The following is a 16659-nucleotide window of genomic DNA, read 5'->3' as shown; positions in this document are numbered from 1 at the left end:
AGCCCATTTTATAAAAACGACGCCCGTCCTCCACCTAGACCTGGGCGTACACCTGACCGGGCTTTGAAAAGACTGAACCAAAAATCTGAGACCCGAGCACGACCCGACCCGATCAAAAAATCCAAATATCATGCCCGAGCCCGGTCCAAACGAACTAAAAAAAAGATTTTCGGACCGGGCCGGGCCGGGCCGGGCCCGTGCAAAATGGCGATTTGTGCAAGGCCGAGCCCGGTCCGAACGGCTGCCCGGGCTTGAAAGCCCGGCCTGAACTGCAAGCCTGGCCCGGCCTGGGCCGGGTTTTTCGGGCCGGGCTGCCCATGCCCAGATTTACCCCCACCCCCCTGGGTCTCCGCCGCTACGTGTGGACCTCCCCCACGGAAGCTTTCTCCGACATCCTGGGAGCTGGGGCTGTGACCCTCTCCCAGTCTTTTCTGGAGCTCCTCCCCGGACTCTTCATCCGATGGTATGCTTCGCTACCGACTGCTATAGTACAACATCTCCTCACTCTATATATCCTCACTCAGAAACTAATGCCTGCAGTAGTTAATTACTCGATCGCAACCAGCACGAATGACTTTATTACAAGGGTCTAATTCGACACAAAGATCTCTGCTCGTGGCACCATGAATTGTGGCAGCACTCAACTGTCAGTATTCTGAAAGAACAGATAGCTTTTCCCAGTTACATTTTGGATTCGCATTCCTATGGATCTGGTTACTGCAGCACCCTTGATTCTTACAGGTATTAGCAAAGGACAAGTTTGCAAGTTTCCTTTGTATCCCCTTCCATAGCGAAAACGTATGAAAACCAATGTCCCGCCAACACCTCCTTTTAGAGTGCGGTATGGTGTCAGCGGTAAGGGTCTATATTTAGCACAGGAAGTATGTTACCTGAATACACCACTGCTTGGATTCCTCTGCTTTCTACATACATTAATTCCTGTCAAATTCTGTCGGCTTTCTTATTATTGCCTTACAAGAATCTTGTGAATAAAACAAATGCCCTATATGTTTCCGTTTGATGTGTATGACCAGTACTCCTTGACCAGCTCGCGGAAGAAAGATCCTTCGGTTTCCATTAGGTTTGTAGGTTTGTCATACTCCACTACTTTCCCTGCAATAGTATATAGCTCATTAGTATGAACTATGGAAATATATGACGTAGTCCTATCTTAGACAAATATTTGTGCAAAACAAAAATAATACAGTGGGAAAAGAGGTTTCACTGTATGAAATTAATGAAGTTAGCATCTAGAAGTTGGTGCCAGAAAAGGAGAAAAGATCCAAAGTGCATTTTGGTTCTGAGTATATGATTCGTGTTCCGCAAGTTCCACATTATCTTGTGCTGTTCAATAAGACTAATAATAAGCTATAGCTTTACTATGTTGGTGACAGGAAGCATACCATCGCTCATTGCAAGTACCATATCGCAGTCCATAACTGTCGGTATACGGTGTGCGACCGTAATAACGGTGCAATGTGTGAATTCTGTTCGAATAGTCTTCTGAAGGACGACATCTGTTCCATTGTCTATAGATGCCGTGGCTTCATCAAGAACTAAGATGCGACACCTTCTCAAAAGTGCACGTCCCAAACAGAAGAGCTGCCTCTGTCCCATGCTCCAGTTCGATCCGTCTTCCGCAACTGCATGACAATTATCTTGATCAGTAATACGGACCATTACACAGTTTCAGAAATTGTGCTAGCAAACAGATATATCTAGTGTGCCTAGGACCACTGACGGCAAATTAAGTAGCACGCGTATGTTCACCCTATTTTGAACTTTGAAATGATTGAGGTATAACCTGCTGTTCTCACAGTTTCTTAGGAACAGAAAAAATGAACGCCAAAAACTAAAGTGCATATGCGGATGGAATTTCCTACCAGGTGAATCCAATCCATGTTCTTTCTCCTGGACAGCTTCGAGAAGTTGACATTTATCAAGAACCTGCAACAGAATAGAAAATGAGATGACTTCTTTGGTGATCACTTTTAAGATATCCATAGGACATAAAAGGAGAAAGGTGACTTGTCAATTGAGATGCACCTAATTCAATTTGATAATGTGCTGAACTTTCTGAAATTGTTACGTATATTTATCTTGGTAACTGAGCTAAATTGCCATAGTAAAGTTATGTGATGATTAAATAAGATGAGAAGAGCAACACGAAAAATTGTGTACATTACATATCTTACCTCCCATATTTGTTGATCTGAGAATTGCCCAAGAGGGTCTAGATTATATCTTACAGTACCCTGAAAAAGGGTCGGATCTTGTGGGATGATGCCCAAACATGAACGCAGGTCATGTAAGCCGATCGTTGTGATGTCCAAAGAGTCGATAAATATTTTCCCTCCAGCTGGTTCGACAAGGCGAAACAATGCGCCAATCAACGTTGTCTTCCCACTTCCTGTTCGACCAACTATACCAATCTTATCTCCACCTTCAAACTTGCAACTGATTCCATGCAGTACAAGGGGAGCATCTTTTCTGTACCTAATCTGTCAAGTAAAATTTATATACCACAATCTGTTACAATTAATGCTAAAGGTTTTCACCTCTTAAGGCATACATGTATATATTTATATTTTGATTCATTACCTTCAAATCTCTAAGCTCTACACTACCGATCTGAGGCCAATCTGGTGCTGGTCGGTTTTCTTCGATAACTTCTGCTGCTTCACTTTTAATGTCCATGTACTGGTTCACCCGTTCCACGGATATTATTTGATTCGCAAAGTTGCATTGCTTTCTAATAGAGGAAACAAAAGACATATTTAGGGAAAGACCATACGACAGTGCCATTCCCACAAAACCTGCAGGAACAGAAGTAATTAATTTCTCGGTTGTAGTGTTGATCTCTTCATAATCTGAATAATGAGTAACAGATTTTATTTAATGATTGTGCTTAGTATAAGCTACTTACCGGGGCTAAAAGTTCCTGGAGGAAGAAGAACTATGAGAAATGCAGAAAAAGAAAGGACTGCAGCACTCATTATTTCAAGGCGTTGAATCAGCCATTCTGTTGCTGCAAAGTTGTAGAAGTAGGGGATAGCATTCTTATCAACAAGATCAGAGTTTTTATCAAAGAAACGATCTTCTTCCTCGAAGGCCCTTATGGTTATAGCCCCCAAAATCGATTCGCCTAGGTGATTTGCCAGAGCAGACTTGGTGGTGCCATTGATCCGCATCAATTCCTTAGCCGAGGCTAAGTAATACCTCTGCATGTCAACAAAAATAAAACATAACAGGTCATCGGGAGTCAGCGGAAAACGGTAGCAACATAATACATCTATTGGTGAATGGAGTATTTAAAACCAAATATGGCCATAAAGAAACTAATTACCTGTAGCCTAACTGATAAAAATATCATTGGCACCGACACAAATAGAACTTGCCATGTAACAACAGCCAATACCCCCAGATTACTGTATCCATTTAAGCTGGCACTAAGGCTAAACATGAAAGCAAACGGAACATCAAGGTCGACAGTACTCAAATCGGAAGAGACCTGCATTACAAAGAAAAACAGAGCTGAGCTGACCCATCATTAAAAACGTCGAATTTCAAACAGAACTTCAAATTATGATCCTATTATTTGGCATATGTTCAAGAATTCTTACCCGGCTAAGGACCCTTCCTAGAGGAGTAGAATCATAAAAGGACATCGGTGCACGGAACAACGAATCGAGTAACTGGGTAAACAAGGATCTCGACGTCTGGACCCCGAGAACAACGACCGATAGACATCTTGATAGCAAAAACAGCATTGTGCAAGCTCCGATAACAATGTACACCGTGATTAGCCTCAGTGTACTGACACGGGGATCCTGGACATTCGCCGCCATCCAGGAGTTCTGCGCTATTTGCCCAGCTATGAAGATCATGTGAGAGATGACACACAGGGAGGCATACATGAAGCCTTTGTTCTGGCGCAGGTAGATCATGTAGGGCTTAAGTCCAGTGTCTCCTGTCTCTCTTTCCTCTTCCTTGATCAGTTGGCGTGCTGGTGATGGCTCCTCAGACTTTGTGTATCCATTTGCATAAATATGATGCTTATCCTTTGTTGATGTTCTGTTTGCTCCGTGCGGAGCAACACTGTTATCAACATCTGAAATCCCAATGGTATCCTTATGGGCATTTACAAGGTCTTTGAATTCTTGACAGTCCGCGAATAGATCTCGATAAGGTGCCGACCGGATAACCTCCCCATCTGACATCAGCTGTTAAAAATTTCCACTGGTTTAAGATGACATCAACAAAAACTTACAGGCCATTATAGATGTGTGCGAGAGAGAGAGAGAGACCAGAATGGAGTCGAAGACGGGTAGAAAATCGACTTGGTGGGTGACCAAAAGAACAGTCTTGTCTGAAAGAGCGCCCATGACATATTCCTGCATGTCACATAAATCAACAGTAACTTAAATGGAACAACAGTTTCTCACTAAAATCGTTAAGCACTCTGCAAAGCTGCTGATGATGGTGATCCTTACGTTGAAGAGGCTGGTTGCTGTATGGGCATCGACGGCGCTGAAAGGGTCGTCGAGGAGATACATGTCTGCGTCTTGGTACAACGCACGAGCAAGCTGAAGGCGCTGCTTCTGACCGCCGCTCAGGTTCACTCCCCTCTCCCCGATTTCAGTGTCGTCTCCGTACGGCAACATCTCGAGGTCCTTCACCAGCGAGCACACCGCGAGCGTTTCCTGGTACCTTTGTCTGTCCATACTAGACCCGAAGAGGATGTTCTCCCGCACGGTTCCGGTTTGGATCCATGCGTTCTGTGACACATATGCTATTTTCCCGCGGACTTGAATCTGATGGACGAGCATTTTACACATGAGTTAAAAGCTTGTTGTGACATCGATCATAACCTTATGAACTGATAAATGTTTTCTTTTTCATTTGATAAACTTAGGTCCTCGTCCTCAACTGAAGATAACAAAATGAAGACAAAGCATTATTACCGTGCCTTGGGTTCTCGGGGCCTCTCCGAGTATGGCAGCCAGAAGCGTCGACTTTCCTGACCCTACCTCTCCGCAGATCGCAACCTTCTCCCCGGCTTTAACCACCAAGCTTATATCCTTCAGATTAAGCTTTGATGGATCTTCGCACCACGAGAAGCCGCACGAGTTCATCGCTACCGGGTAACCGGTGCCCACAGCGGAGCATTTCTCCTTGGCTCGTCCATTCAGCTCAGGTGCGCCTAGAAACTCCTCTATCCGAGTGAAAGCAACCTTAGCCTGCACCACGACTCCAAGAACCTCCGGTATGGCCCGAATCGGGTCCTGCACCAGGCGCAGGGTCGCGATGAAGGTGAAGACGTTGCTGGCATCGAGAGGGATCTCCACAAGGTAGCATGTCAGAAACGTCGCCGCCGAGACCCAGACGGGCGACGACCAGAAGAGGACGCTGTTGTACGCCCTGCTAAGCTGGAACGCCGACAGCCACCTGCACTCGACCTCCCTCAGCTCCTCAATGGCCTTCTTGAAGTGAGCCTCCCACGCGTAGAGCTTCAGCACCTTCATGTGCACCAGTGACTCGGACATGGCCTTCAACCTCGCGTCCGTGGCCTCCATCAGCTTGCTCTGGAACCTGTGCTGCAGCTTGGCCAACGGAGCGTTGCAGAGCACGGTGATGACGACGACGACCAGGGACGAGACCATGGCGGCGCCGACCGCGCTGTAAAGGATCGCCAGGGCGACGCAGAGCTGGACGACCGTCGTCCATGTCTGGTGGAACCAATACGGGAACTCCCCGACACGGTACGCGTCGACGGTGAGGTAGTTCATGATCTGCCCGGAGGAGTGCTTCGTCTTGGCCGAGCTCGATAGCTTCTGCTGCTTCCTGTAGATGGCCGCCGAGAGGAGCGACCTCACCTGGAGCCCCAGCCTCCGCGTGCGGAAGTACCACTGCCTCTGCGACAGCGACTCGCAACATTTGCAGATGAACATGAGCGCGGCCAGCGTATAGCCTTCATGCCTGGAATCGGAGGTGACTTTCCCGGTGGACAGGTTGATGAATGCCCTCAGGAGCAGCGGGCCTGTGGACAAGGTGAGCACCTTGAGCAGGGCGAACAGACCCGAGACCATGATCCCACACCTGTGATGAGAAACGATAGCCCGCAGGATCGATGGTGGCGTGCCGTCATGTGACGTCTGCTTGTTTTTGTTGTTGTTCAGCCTCTCCAAGAACATCGAGTACTGGCTCTGCGCTCGGTCTGCGGCGCATGGCAGCGGCATGTCTCTGTCGTCGAGGGGCTTCTCGTAGCCCGTCTTCATCAGAGGGTTCAGCCACCAGAATGTCATCTGGCTCAAAATGCCGGCTCTGGCAAAGGGGGTTACCCCCTGCTGCTGGCTGCTCTCTGAAGAACCAGCGGCTACCTCTTCGGCGTCAGCTGTATCGCCCGTCTTCAATGGCTCGTATAATCCTTCATCTTCATGTCCGTCTTGATCATCATGGGCATGGCTGCTCTGAACGCTGTAGACAAGGAACATAACTGCGCCTGGCAGCGACAGGAGATCCAAGCAAGCCTTGACGGCGATCGCCTTCTCGGCGACAACAATGGAGACAACCGAGGAACAGCAGACGAACGCCGCGTAGACGGTCAGCGAGAAGGACCATGCTCGAGCAAATGCCGGCCCGAGGAACCGGCTCCCGGCGGCGAAAGCGAAGCCGGCGAGGACCAAGCTGAATCCCTGGGACAGCGTCGCAAGCCACCAGTGCGGTGGGTGAACAGAGGGATCCAGATCGTCGTCGGAGTTGCTCCCCAGCAGCATCCACAGGCCTAGGAGAAGATGGAGCAGCCCCAAGCAGCCGTTGAACGCCACGGCGGCCAGCTGCAGCGGTGAACTGGGCCAGAAAAGCCAGCGTCGTGCGGCGGAGGACGGTCTGGTCCCGGGGAAGTCGGCGAGGAACCGGAGCGCAAGGGCGGCCGCGAGCGGCACGACAATGCCGGTTTCCACCAGGTGGTTCGTGCAGGTGGAGGCGTCGAATATCTCCCTCAAGACGCCCTGGTTGGGACCAATCGGGGTCCCGCACAAGCTGATCGTCATCGACGAACCTGGAGCATGAAGAGTATGGATTACAGCGCGTGGCATTGCGGTGGGATCCCGACCTCTTGCTGTGGCGATGGATAGTGAATTGGTGGTGTGGCTACGTGACATGGAACAGGTGAGGACTGAGATGAGTACGTACGTATTATTTACTTACTTGAGAGGGAACTCATCTGTAACAAATACCGTGCATTCGGTTGGAGGATGGCAACGACGAATGACGAACAGATGGATCTAGCGCCCTGCTTGAGGCTGAAGCAGACACAAACGGGGCATGAAACAGATCAAGATTGATCCCGAACAGACAGTGACTCGATCCCGAGATTAGGTTCTTTTAGTTTATGGGTTTGTGGTGCGAGCAACTGTGGCGGTGTTGAGTATTGACCTGTCTGTTCCGTAGCGGCTGCCACCGCGTGCCGTTTGTTTGTCCGGAGCTTTGGCAGTGTGCGCACACGCACAGAATAACAGAGCTGTTGGTCTCGTGCCCGAAATCCCCTTGTTTGGTACTAGTGTTTTGAAGGAGATTGGTGGGGATAATCCCCCAAAGGATTGGGCGAAACCCTAACCTTCACCCAATCCCTTCAAATCCTCATTTATCCCCAATACACTAGGTAGGGGTAGTGTATTGGTTATTGAGAAAAATGCACTATAATTTAGAGGTTTGAGGAGGAATATGGAGATGAAATATGTCAAATACACTAGAACCAAATGGTGTTATGAGATATGTGGGGATTGAGGGGTTTAATCGGAATAATTTCATAAATTCTCTAAAATACACTGGTATCAAACAAAGCCTCGTGATTAAAAAAGCCGGCCGCACCGGGGCAGAGCTGTTGGTTAATCACACTCGTTCTTGCTACTGTAGGAGTACTCAAAACGCATGAAACGCACGTATAGAGAGGAAGGGGATCTGCCCCAGGTGACGAGCCGGGTAGCTCCTAACCAGACTAACCTGTTAGAGTTTAATTAATTATGTAATTAATTAAGTTAATCCTTACTTGTAACCGCACGCACGATGCGGGAACCGACATATGCGGGAACCGCCTTTCCCTGTCATATAAAGTTCATCATCAAGAATTAAGTGCATAGTTGTTTTCCATTTACATCTCTCTCATTTTCAATCACAACACGTTATCAGCATTGCTTCTTCCAGAGTGCCTTCGAGGAGAAGAGATCAACAGGAAGAAAAGGTAGGATGCCTCGTTCAATGCCGACGAACCTTCGTTGCCTGCTGCAGAACGACGTCCGTCGTCGCCGCCTTGCTGCTCTCCACCGCAGGTTCGGAGAGCGCCGCCGCTTCGACGGTCGACGCCATGGAGCGGGTCGTTACATCGGCCCCCGCCACGGCGCCGGTGGCTACCGAGCGATCCGTCACGGCCTGGGCACCCGCTCCCTGAGCGGTGCGAATCCTGCAGTTGGCGCCGAGTCCCGAGCCCCGCTCGCACTGGATGCCCTCGGCTGGCTCCTCGCTGGCCCTGCCCCGCCGATGCTCGGGGCCGACGCAGCACAGGGAGCGCCGCCGCCGGGTTTTTGGTGCTCTGCCCATGGATGGGTAGTTTGCCCACTCCACGGGTACGACGTCGTCGTCGCCGTGGACTCCGTCGAGCCGGCCCCCGTCACCATCTTCGAGGTCGGCTCTACCAGCGCCGCCGAGCCACGCCCCCGTCTCCGACCCCCGCGGTTGTCGAGATGTGGAGCGGCTCCTCCGCCCACGTGCCGAGCGGCGCCTCCATCTCCGCCCCCGCGCCAAGCGGCGCCTCCATTTTCGCGAGCGGTTACTCCGCCCCCGGGCCGAGCGGCGCCTCCAACTTCGAGTTCGGCGCCTCCGCCCCCGCGCTGACCGGCGCCTCCGCCTGTGCGTCCGTGCCCCGCGCCGGCGCCTGCGCCTCCGGCTTTGGATCTGTTGCCCGCAGCTTTTCCTGCACGGCGGCCGTCGACGCCATCGCGCCCGCGGCGCCGGCTGCGCACCCACGCCTGCGCCTGCAGTCTGCAGCGCTGGCTTCGCCCCCGCGCCTGCCGTCCCCGACGCCAGCGACCCCTCCGACGCGCCGCCGACTGATGCCCTTCGGCCTTGCGGCGGCGGGCTCTCCGTCGAGCAGCCGCGCCCCGCGCGCTGGCTCCTGGAGCCCGGCTGCCCTGGGGCTCGCGAACGGCGCCTCGCCTGGCTCCCTACACCCGGGCAGGTCTTCCGACGAAGAGGAGGATGTGCGCGGCGGAAGCACACTACCCCGTCACTGGTGAAAGCTGCGGTGCAGCACGAGCAGCCCTCCATGGCGCACTGGCTGTTCTTGCTCTGGTGAAATGAATGGATGCATGTGTACTAGTTATTCTTGCTCTCGGTGCCTGTGTACTAGCTGAGGCTTAATCGTAGTGACTGAGCGCTGCCTTATCCTCTGGTGAAATAAATAGATGCATGTGTACTGCGGTGTTGGAAATATCTAGCAGAGCACACGTGGTCTAGCAGTAGTATACTAGTACTATTTGATATCTGTTTTAGGTTAATTTCAGTAGCATCAACAGTAGATCTAGCAGTAGACTAATCCCTGTTTAGATCCTGCTTAATTTCTGTTTTAATTTCTGTAGAGTACTTTGTATTCCAGCATATATGTGATGTAATATATATTTCCATGTTTGCTACATGTTGAGATTTATTACCCGTATTATTTGTAATTGAGATTTTAAATTTCTTGCAAATAAAAATCAACCCCTCGTCTTAATTGAGCTTTTGGCTTAATACGAGCATGAGTTGATATGCAAAATTTCAAAGTGTTTTTCTTTCAAATTGATGTTTTGGGACCACACAGTAGTGAGTTGATCTACTGCATAGCAGATTATCGCCACTACGATTAAGCCTACATTCTATCATATTGATATGATGATTGCTTAATATTGTGCCCTCCCATACATTTTATTAAGTTATGACACAAGGTACTAGAAAAATGAGTATCTACTGATTTTTATCAGATTATACTCTCTAGTTCTGAGAGACGGACCCCGAATTTTCTTTTGGGGCGTATCTACAATGTGTCAAACTTAACAATTTGAAAGTCACACTAATGATTTCAAGCCCATTTCTTGAAGTTAACATTAATTTTGCAACGTTCAATACAACGTAACCATGAAGGTTTTTATTTACCACGGTGTAAATCAATAATCTCTGGTTTACCCATGTAGGTAACTAATGGCTGGAAGAGAGTTCGATGCACTCGACCTCAATGGCCACAACTATCCTACCTGGGCCATGGACATCAAGATCGCTCTTGCATCCGGTGGATTAGTGCGTGCAATCCAGACTCCGGAAGATCCTCTTCCGGATGGAGTCACGCCGTTGAGAGATGAACAGAAATATGCCGCCTTATACATCATAAGGCACCATATCCACCCAGATCTCAAATCTGAATATTTGGAGGAGGAATCCCCACTTACTCTGTTTCAGGCCCTCAAGACGAGGTATGAACAGCAAAAGGCAGTTGTCCTGCCGGAAGCACTCCATGATTGGACGCATATCCGACTCCAGGATTTCAAATCCATCGGGGCATACAATCACGAGGTTCATAAGATAAGTTCCAAATTACGCTTTTGCGGGAAGGAACCTACTGATGCGGAAAAAATAGAAAAAACTCTGTCTACTATGCTCCCATCTGAAAGGGTCCTCCAGCAACAGTACCGCGCTCGTGACTACCAAGTCTATTCCGACCTCATTCATATCCTACTTCAGGCTGAAAAGCATGATGAACTACTCGCTAAGAATGGTTCTCAGCGTCCGGTTGGTTCCCAACCTCTGCCTGAAGTTCATATGAACGTCGTGAACAAACGAAAGTTTGATGGTGCGTCCCATGGCAAGCCATCGAACTTCAAGGGTAAACGCAAGCGCAACCGGAACAGAAAGCCTGGAAACTCGGACCGTGGGAAAGGCACCGCAAAGCCCAAGTTTGATAAAACTAAGCATTGTGACAAGTGTGGATGCTACACGCATCCTACCAATAAGTGCAAGACCCCGAAGCATCTGGCAATTCTGTATCAGCAATCTAAGGGACGCAAAGTACCTCACGGGAAAAGGTTTGAAGCCAACTTCAACCTTCATCCAGATGGCACCAATGGAGCTGGTAGTTCGCAAGAAGTTCCTCCCAGATCTAGCAACACCATGACACTCCATACATCAGAGGATCCTACAGACACGGAGAACATGATGGTTGAGTACGCCTCAACCGACATGTTTGGAGACTTCGATTAGTCCCATTATCTCCTTAGTGATCGATTTATTAAATAAATCATATCCATGTGTGATGATTGTAATAGAACATAAGTATTGTTGTCATTTATATATTGTATCAACACTTTGATATAATAAGATTGTATTCTATGTATTGAAATAAGGTTTTCTTATTGAAAATTCCTCATTTTTATATATAGCTTTCTACGGGGACAATCCGATGGAAGAGGAATTATGCCTTGTGGACAGTGCTACCACAAACTCCATTCTGAGGGAGTTGAAATATTTTCAGACTCTGAAAAAGATGAATGGAGATATTTTGACAATCGTTGGACGCGATACGGTAATTGTTGGCACTGGACGTGCCATATTTACCCTCCCAGGTGGTACACAGGTGACAATTGAGGATGCCTTGTTGTATCCCAATTCATCCCGTACCCTCATCAGTTTTCGAGATATCCGTAAAAATGGTTTTCACATTGAAACTCATCAGGACAACAAAGAAGAGTTTCTATTCTTCACAAAAGATTATGGATATGGCAAGCAAGTACTTGAAAGAATTCCTTCACTATCGTCCGGACTGTACTATACGTACATCAAGCCCGTAGAACATGTTGCTTACAAGGTAATTTTTCAGAATGTTAATGCATTCCAAACTTGGCATGATCGCCTTGGCCACCCCAGCGTTGGGATGATGAGGAAAATTACTAGCAATTCCATTGGTCATAATTTGCTTGAGTCAAAGTTTCCTCAGTCATCAGACTTTGTGTGCACATCCTGCGCCACAGGGAAACTAATTTTGAGGCCATCACACCTTAAAATACAAGCTGAACCACTTCAGTTCCTTGAACGCATTCAAGGTGACATTTGTGGTCCTATCCAACCATTATCTGGACCATTTCGGTATTTCATGGTTCTGATTGACGCATCTACACGATGGTCACACGTGTGCCTTCTATCCACACGAAACCATGCATTTGCCAAGATAATGCGGGAAGTAATTAAGTTACAGGCCCATTATCCAGATAATCGGATTAAATCAATTCGCATGGACAATGCTGCAGAATTCTCCTCACGTGCTTTCAATGACTATTGCATGGCCTTGGGGATAGAAGTTCAGCACTCTGTCCCATACGTCCATACTCAAAATGGTTTGGCTGAATCTCTAATTAAAAGGATCAAACTCATTGCAAGACCTTTGTTAATGAATTGCAGCTTGCCAACTTCGTGTTGGGGTCATGCAATTTTACACGCTGCTCACTTAATCCAATTGCGACCTACTGCATATCACAGTACTTCCCCTCTGCAATTGGTACGTGGAAATCCTCCCAGCATTTCCCATCTGCGTAAGTTCGGATGTGCTACGTACGTCCCAATCTCACCACCACAGCGGACATCCATGGGCCCACACAGGAAACTTGGGATCTATGTGGGGTACAAATCACCGTCGATTATCAAATACCTGGAACCCCTTACTCGGGATTTATTCACAGCCCGTCACGCTGATTGCATTTTTGACGAGGAACATTTTCTGGCATTGGGGGGAGATTTCAAGTACCAGAAAAAATGCCCGGAAATTGATTGGAATGCCATTGCCATTTCAACCTCTGATCCACGTACTCAAGAGACCGAACTACAAGTTCGGAAAATTATTAATTTGCAACATCTTGCAAATAATCTGCCAGATTCATTTACTGATCTAAAAGGTGTTACAAAATCCTTGATTCCAGCCAGGAATGCGCCCGAAAGAGTGGAGGTACCAACTAAAACCACTCAACTCCCTGTTCCTAAAAAGAGGGGGAGTAGTACGGCCGCTGACCGGGAACCTGCTTCTCGCAAGCAGCAAAGGACAGAGAGGAGAAAATCCTCAAAATCAGTAAATGCAAGTCAACTCAACGTTGATGAACACCTTATGGGTAGTTTACATCCAATAGAAGGGCAACCTTCACAACCCAGCTCCAGTGTGCACAAACTAGCTGGAACATCGGAACACCTAGACTCAATCGTATTGGGAAATAACGAAGAGTCTCTAGGGGTGCAAGAAATTTCCATCAACTATGTTGATTCTGGAGAATCATTTGACCGCAAGTCTACGACTGTCGACATATATTTTGCTGAAAAGATTGCAGATATCCTTATCACTGATCATGATCCAAAGTCTATCGTCGAGTGCCAAAGGCGCTCCGACTGGCCTAAATGGAAGGATGCAATCCAAGCAGAAATTGCCTCGCTTAACAAAAGGAAGGTATTCACTGAAGCAATACCTACACCTCCCAATGTTTTCCCTGTGGGATTCAAATGGGTTTTCCTCCGGAAACGGAATGAGAACAATGAGGTGGTGAGATATAAAGCAAGGCTCGTAGCACAAGGTTTTACGCAGAAACCCGGCATTGATTTCAATGAGACATACTCTCCAGTAATGAGTGGAACAACTTTCCGATATCTTATATCAATGGCAGTACAAAATCGTCTATCCATGCAGTTGATGGACGTCGTGACCGCATATCTTTACGGGTCACTAGATTCGGACATATATATGAAGGTTCCTGACGGTATCTCTGTCCCGAGTAACAATGCAAAACGCAACATATATTGTGTAAAGCTGAATAAGTCATTGTATGGCTTAAAACAGTCGGGGCGGATGTGGTACAACCGACTAAGCGAGTTCCTTCTTCAGAAAGGTTACTCCAATAGTGATGATTGCCCATGTGTCTTCATCAAGAAGTCCTCTACAGGATTTTGCATCATTTCTGTGTATGTTGATGATCTCAACATCATCGGCAATGCACCAGATATTGATAAAGCACGCAATCACCTAAAGATGGAATTTGAGATGAAGGATTTGGGTCAAACCAAATTTTGCTTGGGTCTCCAACTCGAGCACCTTACCTCAGGAATAATGGTACACCAAGCTGCCTATATCCAGAAAATATTGGAGAAATTCAATATGGACAAATCCTACCCATCTAAAATTGCCATGGTGGTTCAATCTCTAGACGTAGAGAAAGATCCATTCAGACCAAGGGATGATGGTGAAGAGATTTTGGGACCCGAGGTTCCATATCTCAGTGCTATTGGAGCGCTTATGTATCTTGCAAATTGCACAAGACCCGATATTGCATTTGCAGTAAATCTACTTGCTATACACAGCGCAGCTCCCACCAAACACCATTGGTCGGGAGTCAAGAATGTCTTTCGATATCTCCAAGGCACAAAGGATCTTGGTCTATACTTTCAATTCCAGGAAAAACTGGACTCTGGTATAATTGGATATACAGATGCTGGCTATTTATCTGATCCCCATAATGCCAGATCGCAGATCGGCTTTGTATTCCTACATGGTGGAACTGCTATATCATGGAAGTCTTCGAAACAGACCCTTGTTGCAACATCTACCAATCATTCTGAGATAATTGCTTTATATGAGGCATCACGTGAATGCACGTGGCTTCGCAGAATGATAAACCACATACAACAGTCATGTGGAATTGGTTCTATCGAATCACCTACCATTATCTATGAAGATAATGCGGCTTGTGTTGCACAGATGCAAACAGGATACATAAAGAGCAATGTCACTAAGCATATTGCCCCTAAGTTGTTTTATCCCCATGAACTCCAGAAGAGTGGTGAAATCAACATCTAAGAGCAATGTCACTAAGCATATTGCCCCTAAGTTGTTTTATCCCCATGAACTCCAGAAGAGTGATGAAATCAACATCTTGCAAGTCAAGTCATGTGATAATCTCGCTGATCTTTTCACAAAGTCTCTACCAGCTTCAACATTTCAGAAATACCTTCATGGAATTGGTATGCGACGGCTCCGAGATTTGCAAGAGTCAGGGGAAGTATCTTCTTAAACTGTTCCTGTTCAAAGCCTCATATTACACTCTTTTCCCTTTATGAGTTTACTCTAGAGGTTCTCATCAAGGTTTTTAATGAGGTAATATCAACATAAGAACACATGTCATACTATCTGTTTTCCCCACCGGGGTTTTTAGGAAAAGTATATACGACATGTTTATTGTCCTCTTATTCTATGGATGCATTTCATATGGAGTTAACGGAGGCAATAACCATTATATGCGGTATCATTTTCTCCTTATTTTCCCACAGGGTTTGAAGGAGTTTTAGCTGCATATACTACACCACTCCTTATATTTTTCCCACAGGGTTTTTGGAGGAGATTATTACAAGATGATGAACACGTTCAAGGACAAGTAGAGATTAGGGGGAGTCTTAGAGTTTAATTAATTATGTAATTAATTAAGTTAATCCCTATTTATAACCGCACGCACGATGCGGGAACCGACATATGAAGAAACCGCCTTTCCCTGTCATATAAAATTCATCATCAAGAATAAAGTGAATAGTTGTTTTCCATTTACATCTCTCTCATTTTCAATCACAACATAACCAACACAAGCAGCACGCACGGCGCGAGAGCAAGGCCTACAAGAGGATTCTAGGCATGGGAGCTCCCCCGGAGCAAACAACGACCACAATGAGATGCGCCAGCTCTGGTGGCACAGCCCATGGATCCGACAAGAACCCGAAGGATCATGCAACAAGGGACAACGTGAGAATCACCCAAACCACGGACACAAGGATCCACACAGCTCCGGTCGTCAAAGCCCACGGCCAAATACACCACCACAACAAAACGACCAAAAAAAGGTAACACGAGTAGCCGCCATCCTCCAGCGGCGATAAAGCGCAAGGAGAATAACATTCTGGGTGAGCAGAAGCAGAGTCTAATTGGATTTCCGTCTCCATTGTGCTATCAACTTCGAATTTGGACTCCCTGCTGCATATTACAATGTCAGCTGTGACCTAAGCAGATGACGATGGTCGGATGAAAGTTGTGTCAAATTACCAAGACATGTTTCCCAATAATTACATACTTCTACCATTTCACAAATTTCCAAGTTTGCCGTGCAACCACAACTTTAAAAAAATAACAGTGAAACCACAAACTCCATAATTTCAGAACTGCTGCATCGCTTAATGATTTGCACCACACACTGATGACAAAAGATGTGTGTGTGTTTTATGATTCCTGAATACGGAATGCCCAAGAAACCTACAGCTAAGGAAAAAAGTCACAAAAACTGTACGATAACCAACCAGCCAGGTTATGGCAAGCTTTCCTCACTTCACCGGTACCACAGGACCTGGGACAAAAGATGGAAATGCAGTTACTGTGTACTGGGCATGACAGCTAGAGTTGAAATCCATAAGATCTAAAAACCCAACTCATGGTTCCGGCACATGGATAGCTAACTTCCATGCACCCCAGCACATGGCCAGTTCTTTCGGGACAGTTGATTTGTTACATCAACAAAATCATATTTGCAGAAATATCTGGACATGTGGGCACGAGAGAGAGGAAAG

The 16659-nt window shown here is 47.2% G+C and overlaps 1 protein-coding gene across 2 annotated transcripts; it reads right to left on the bottom strand.

The window, feature by feature from the left end:
* Positions 1-584: 584 nt before the first annotated feature.
* Positions 585-7375, bottom strand: LOC123424888 (ABC transporter C family member 10-like). 2 transcript variants are annotated; one of them, XM_045108580.1, is made up of 12 exons: positions 7210-7375; positions 4965-7060; positions 4494-4814; positions 4308-4394; positions 3624-4223; positions 3347-3511; positions 2927-3221; positions 2602-2816; positions 2196-2501; positions 1884-1947; positions 1404-1643; positions 585-1113 (listed from the first exon to the last, which is right to left on the bottom strand). In XM_045108580.1, the coding sequence occupies exons 1-12, from the start codon at positions 7223-7225 to the stop codon at positions 1004-1006; spliced, it is 4515 nt and encodes a 1504-aa protein (XP_044964515.1). In that variant the 5' UTR covers positions 7226-7375; the 3' UTR covers positions 585-1003. The 2 variants fall into 2 exon arrangements, with proteins under 2 accessions (XP_044964515.1, XP_044964514.1); XM_045108579.1 differs by having other exon boundaries at positions 4965-7375.
* Between the last annotated feature and the right edge of the window lie 9284 nt (positions 7376-16659).

Source organism: Hordeum vulgare, chromosome 2H (genome assembly GCF_904849725.1).
Source record: "Hordeum vulgare subsp. vulgare chromosome 2H, MorexV3_pseudomolecules_assembly, whole genome shotgun sequence".
In the NCBI taxonomy this organism is placed as follows: domain Eukaryota; kingdom Viridiplantae; phylum Streptophyta; class Magnoliopsida; order Poales; family Poaceae; genus Hordeum; species Hordeum vulgare.
Note: the sequence above shows the minus strand (reverse complement) of the source record. Positions and strands in the feature narration are given on the sequence as shown.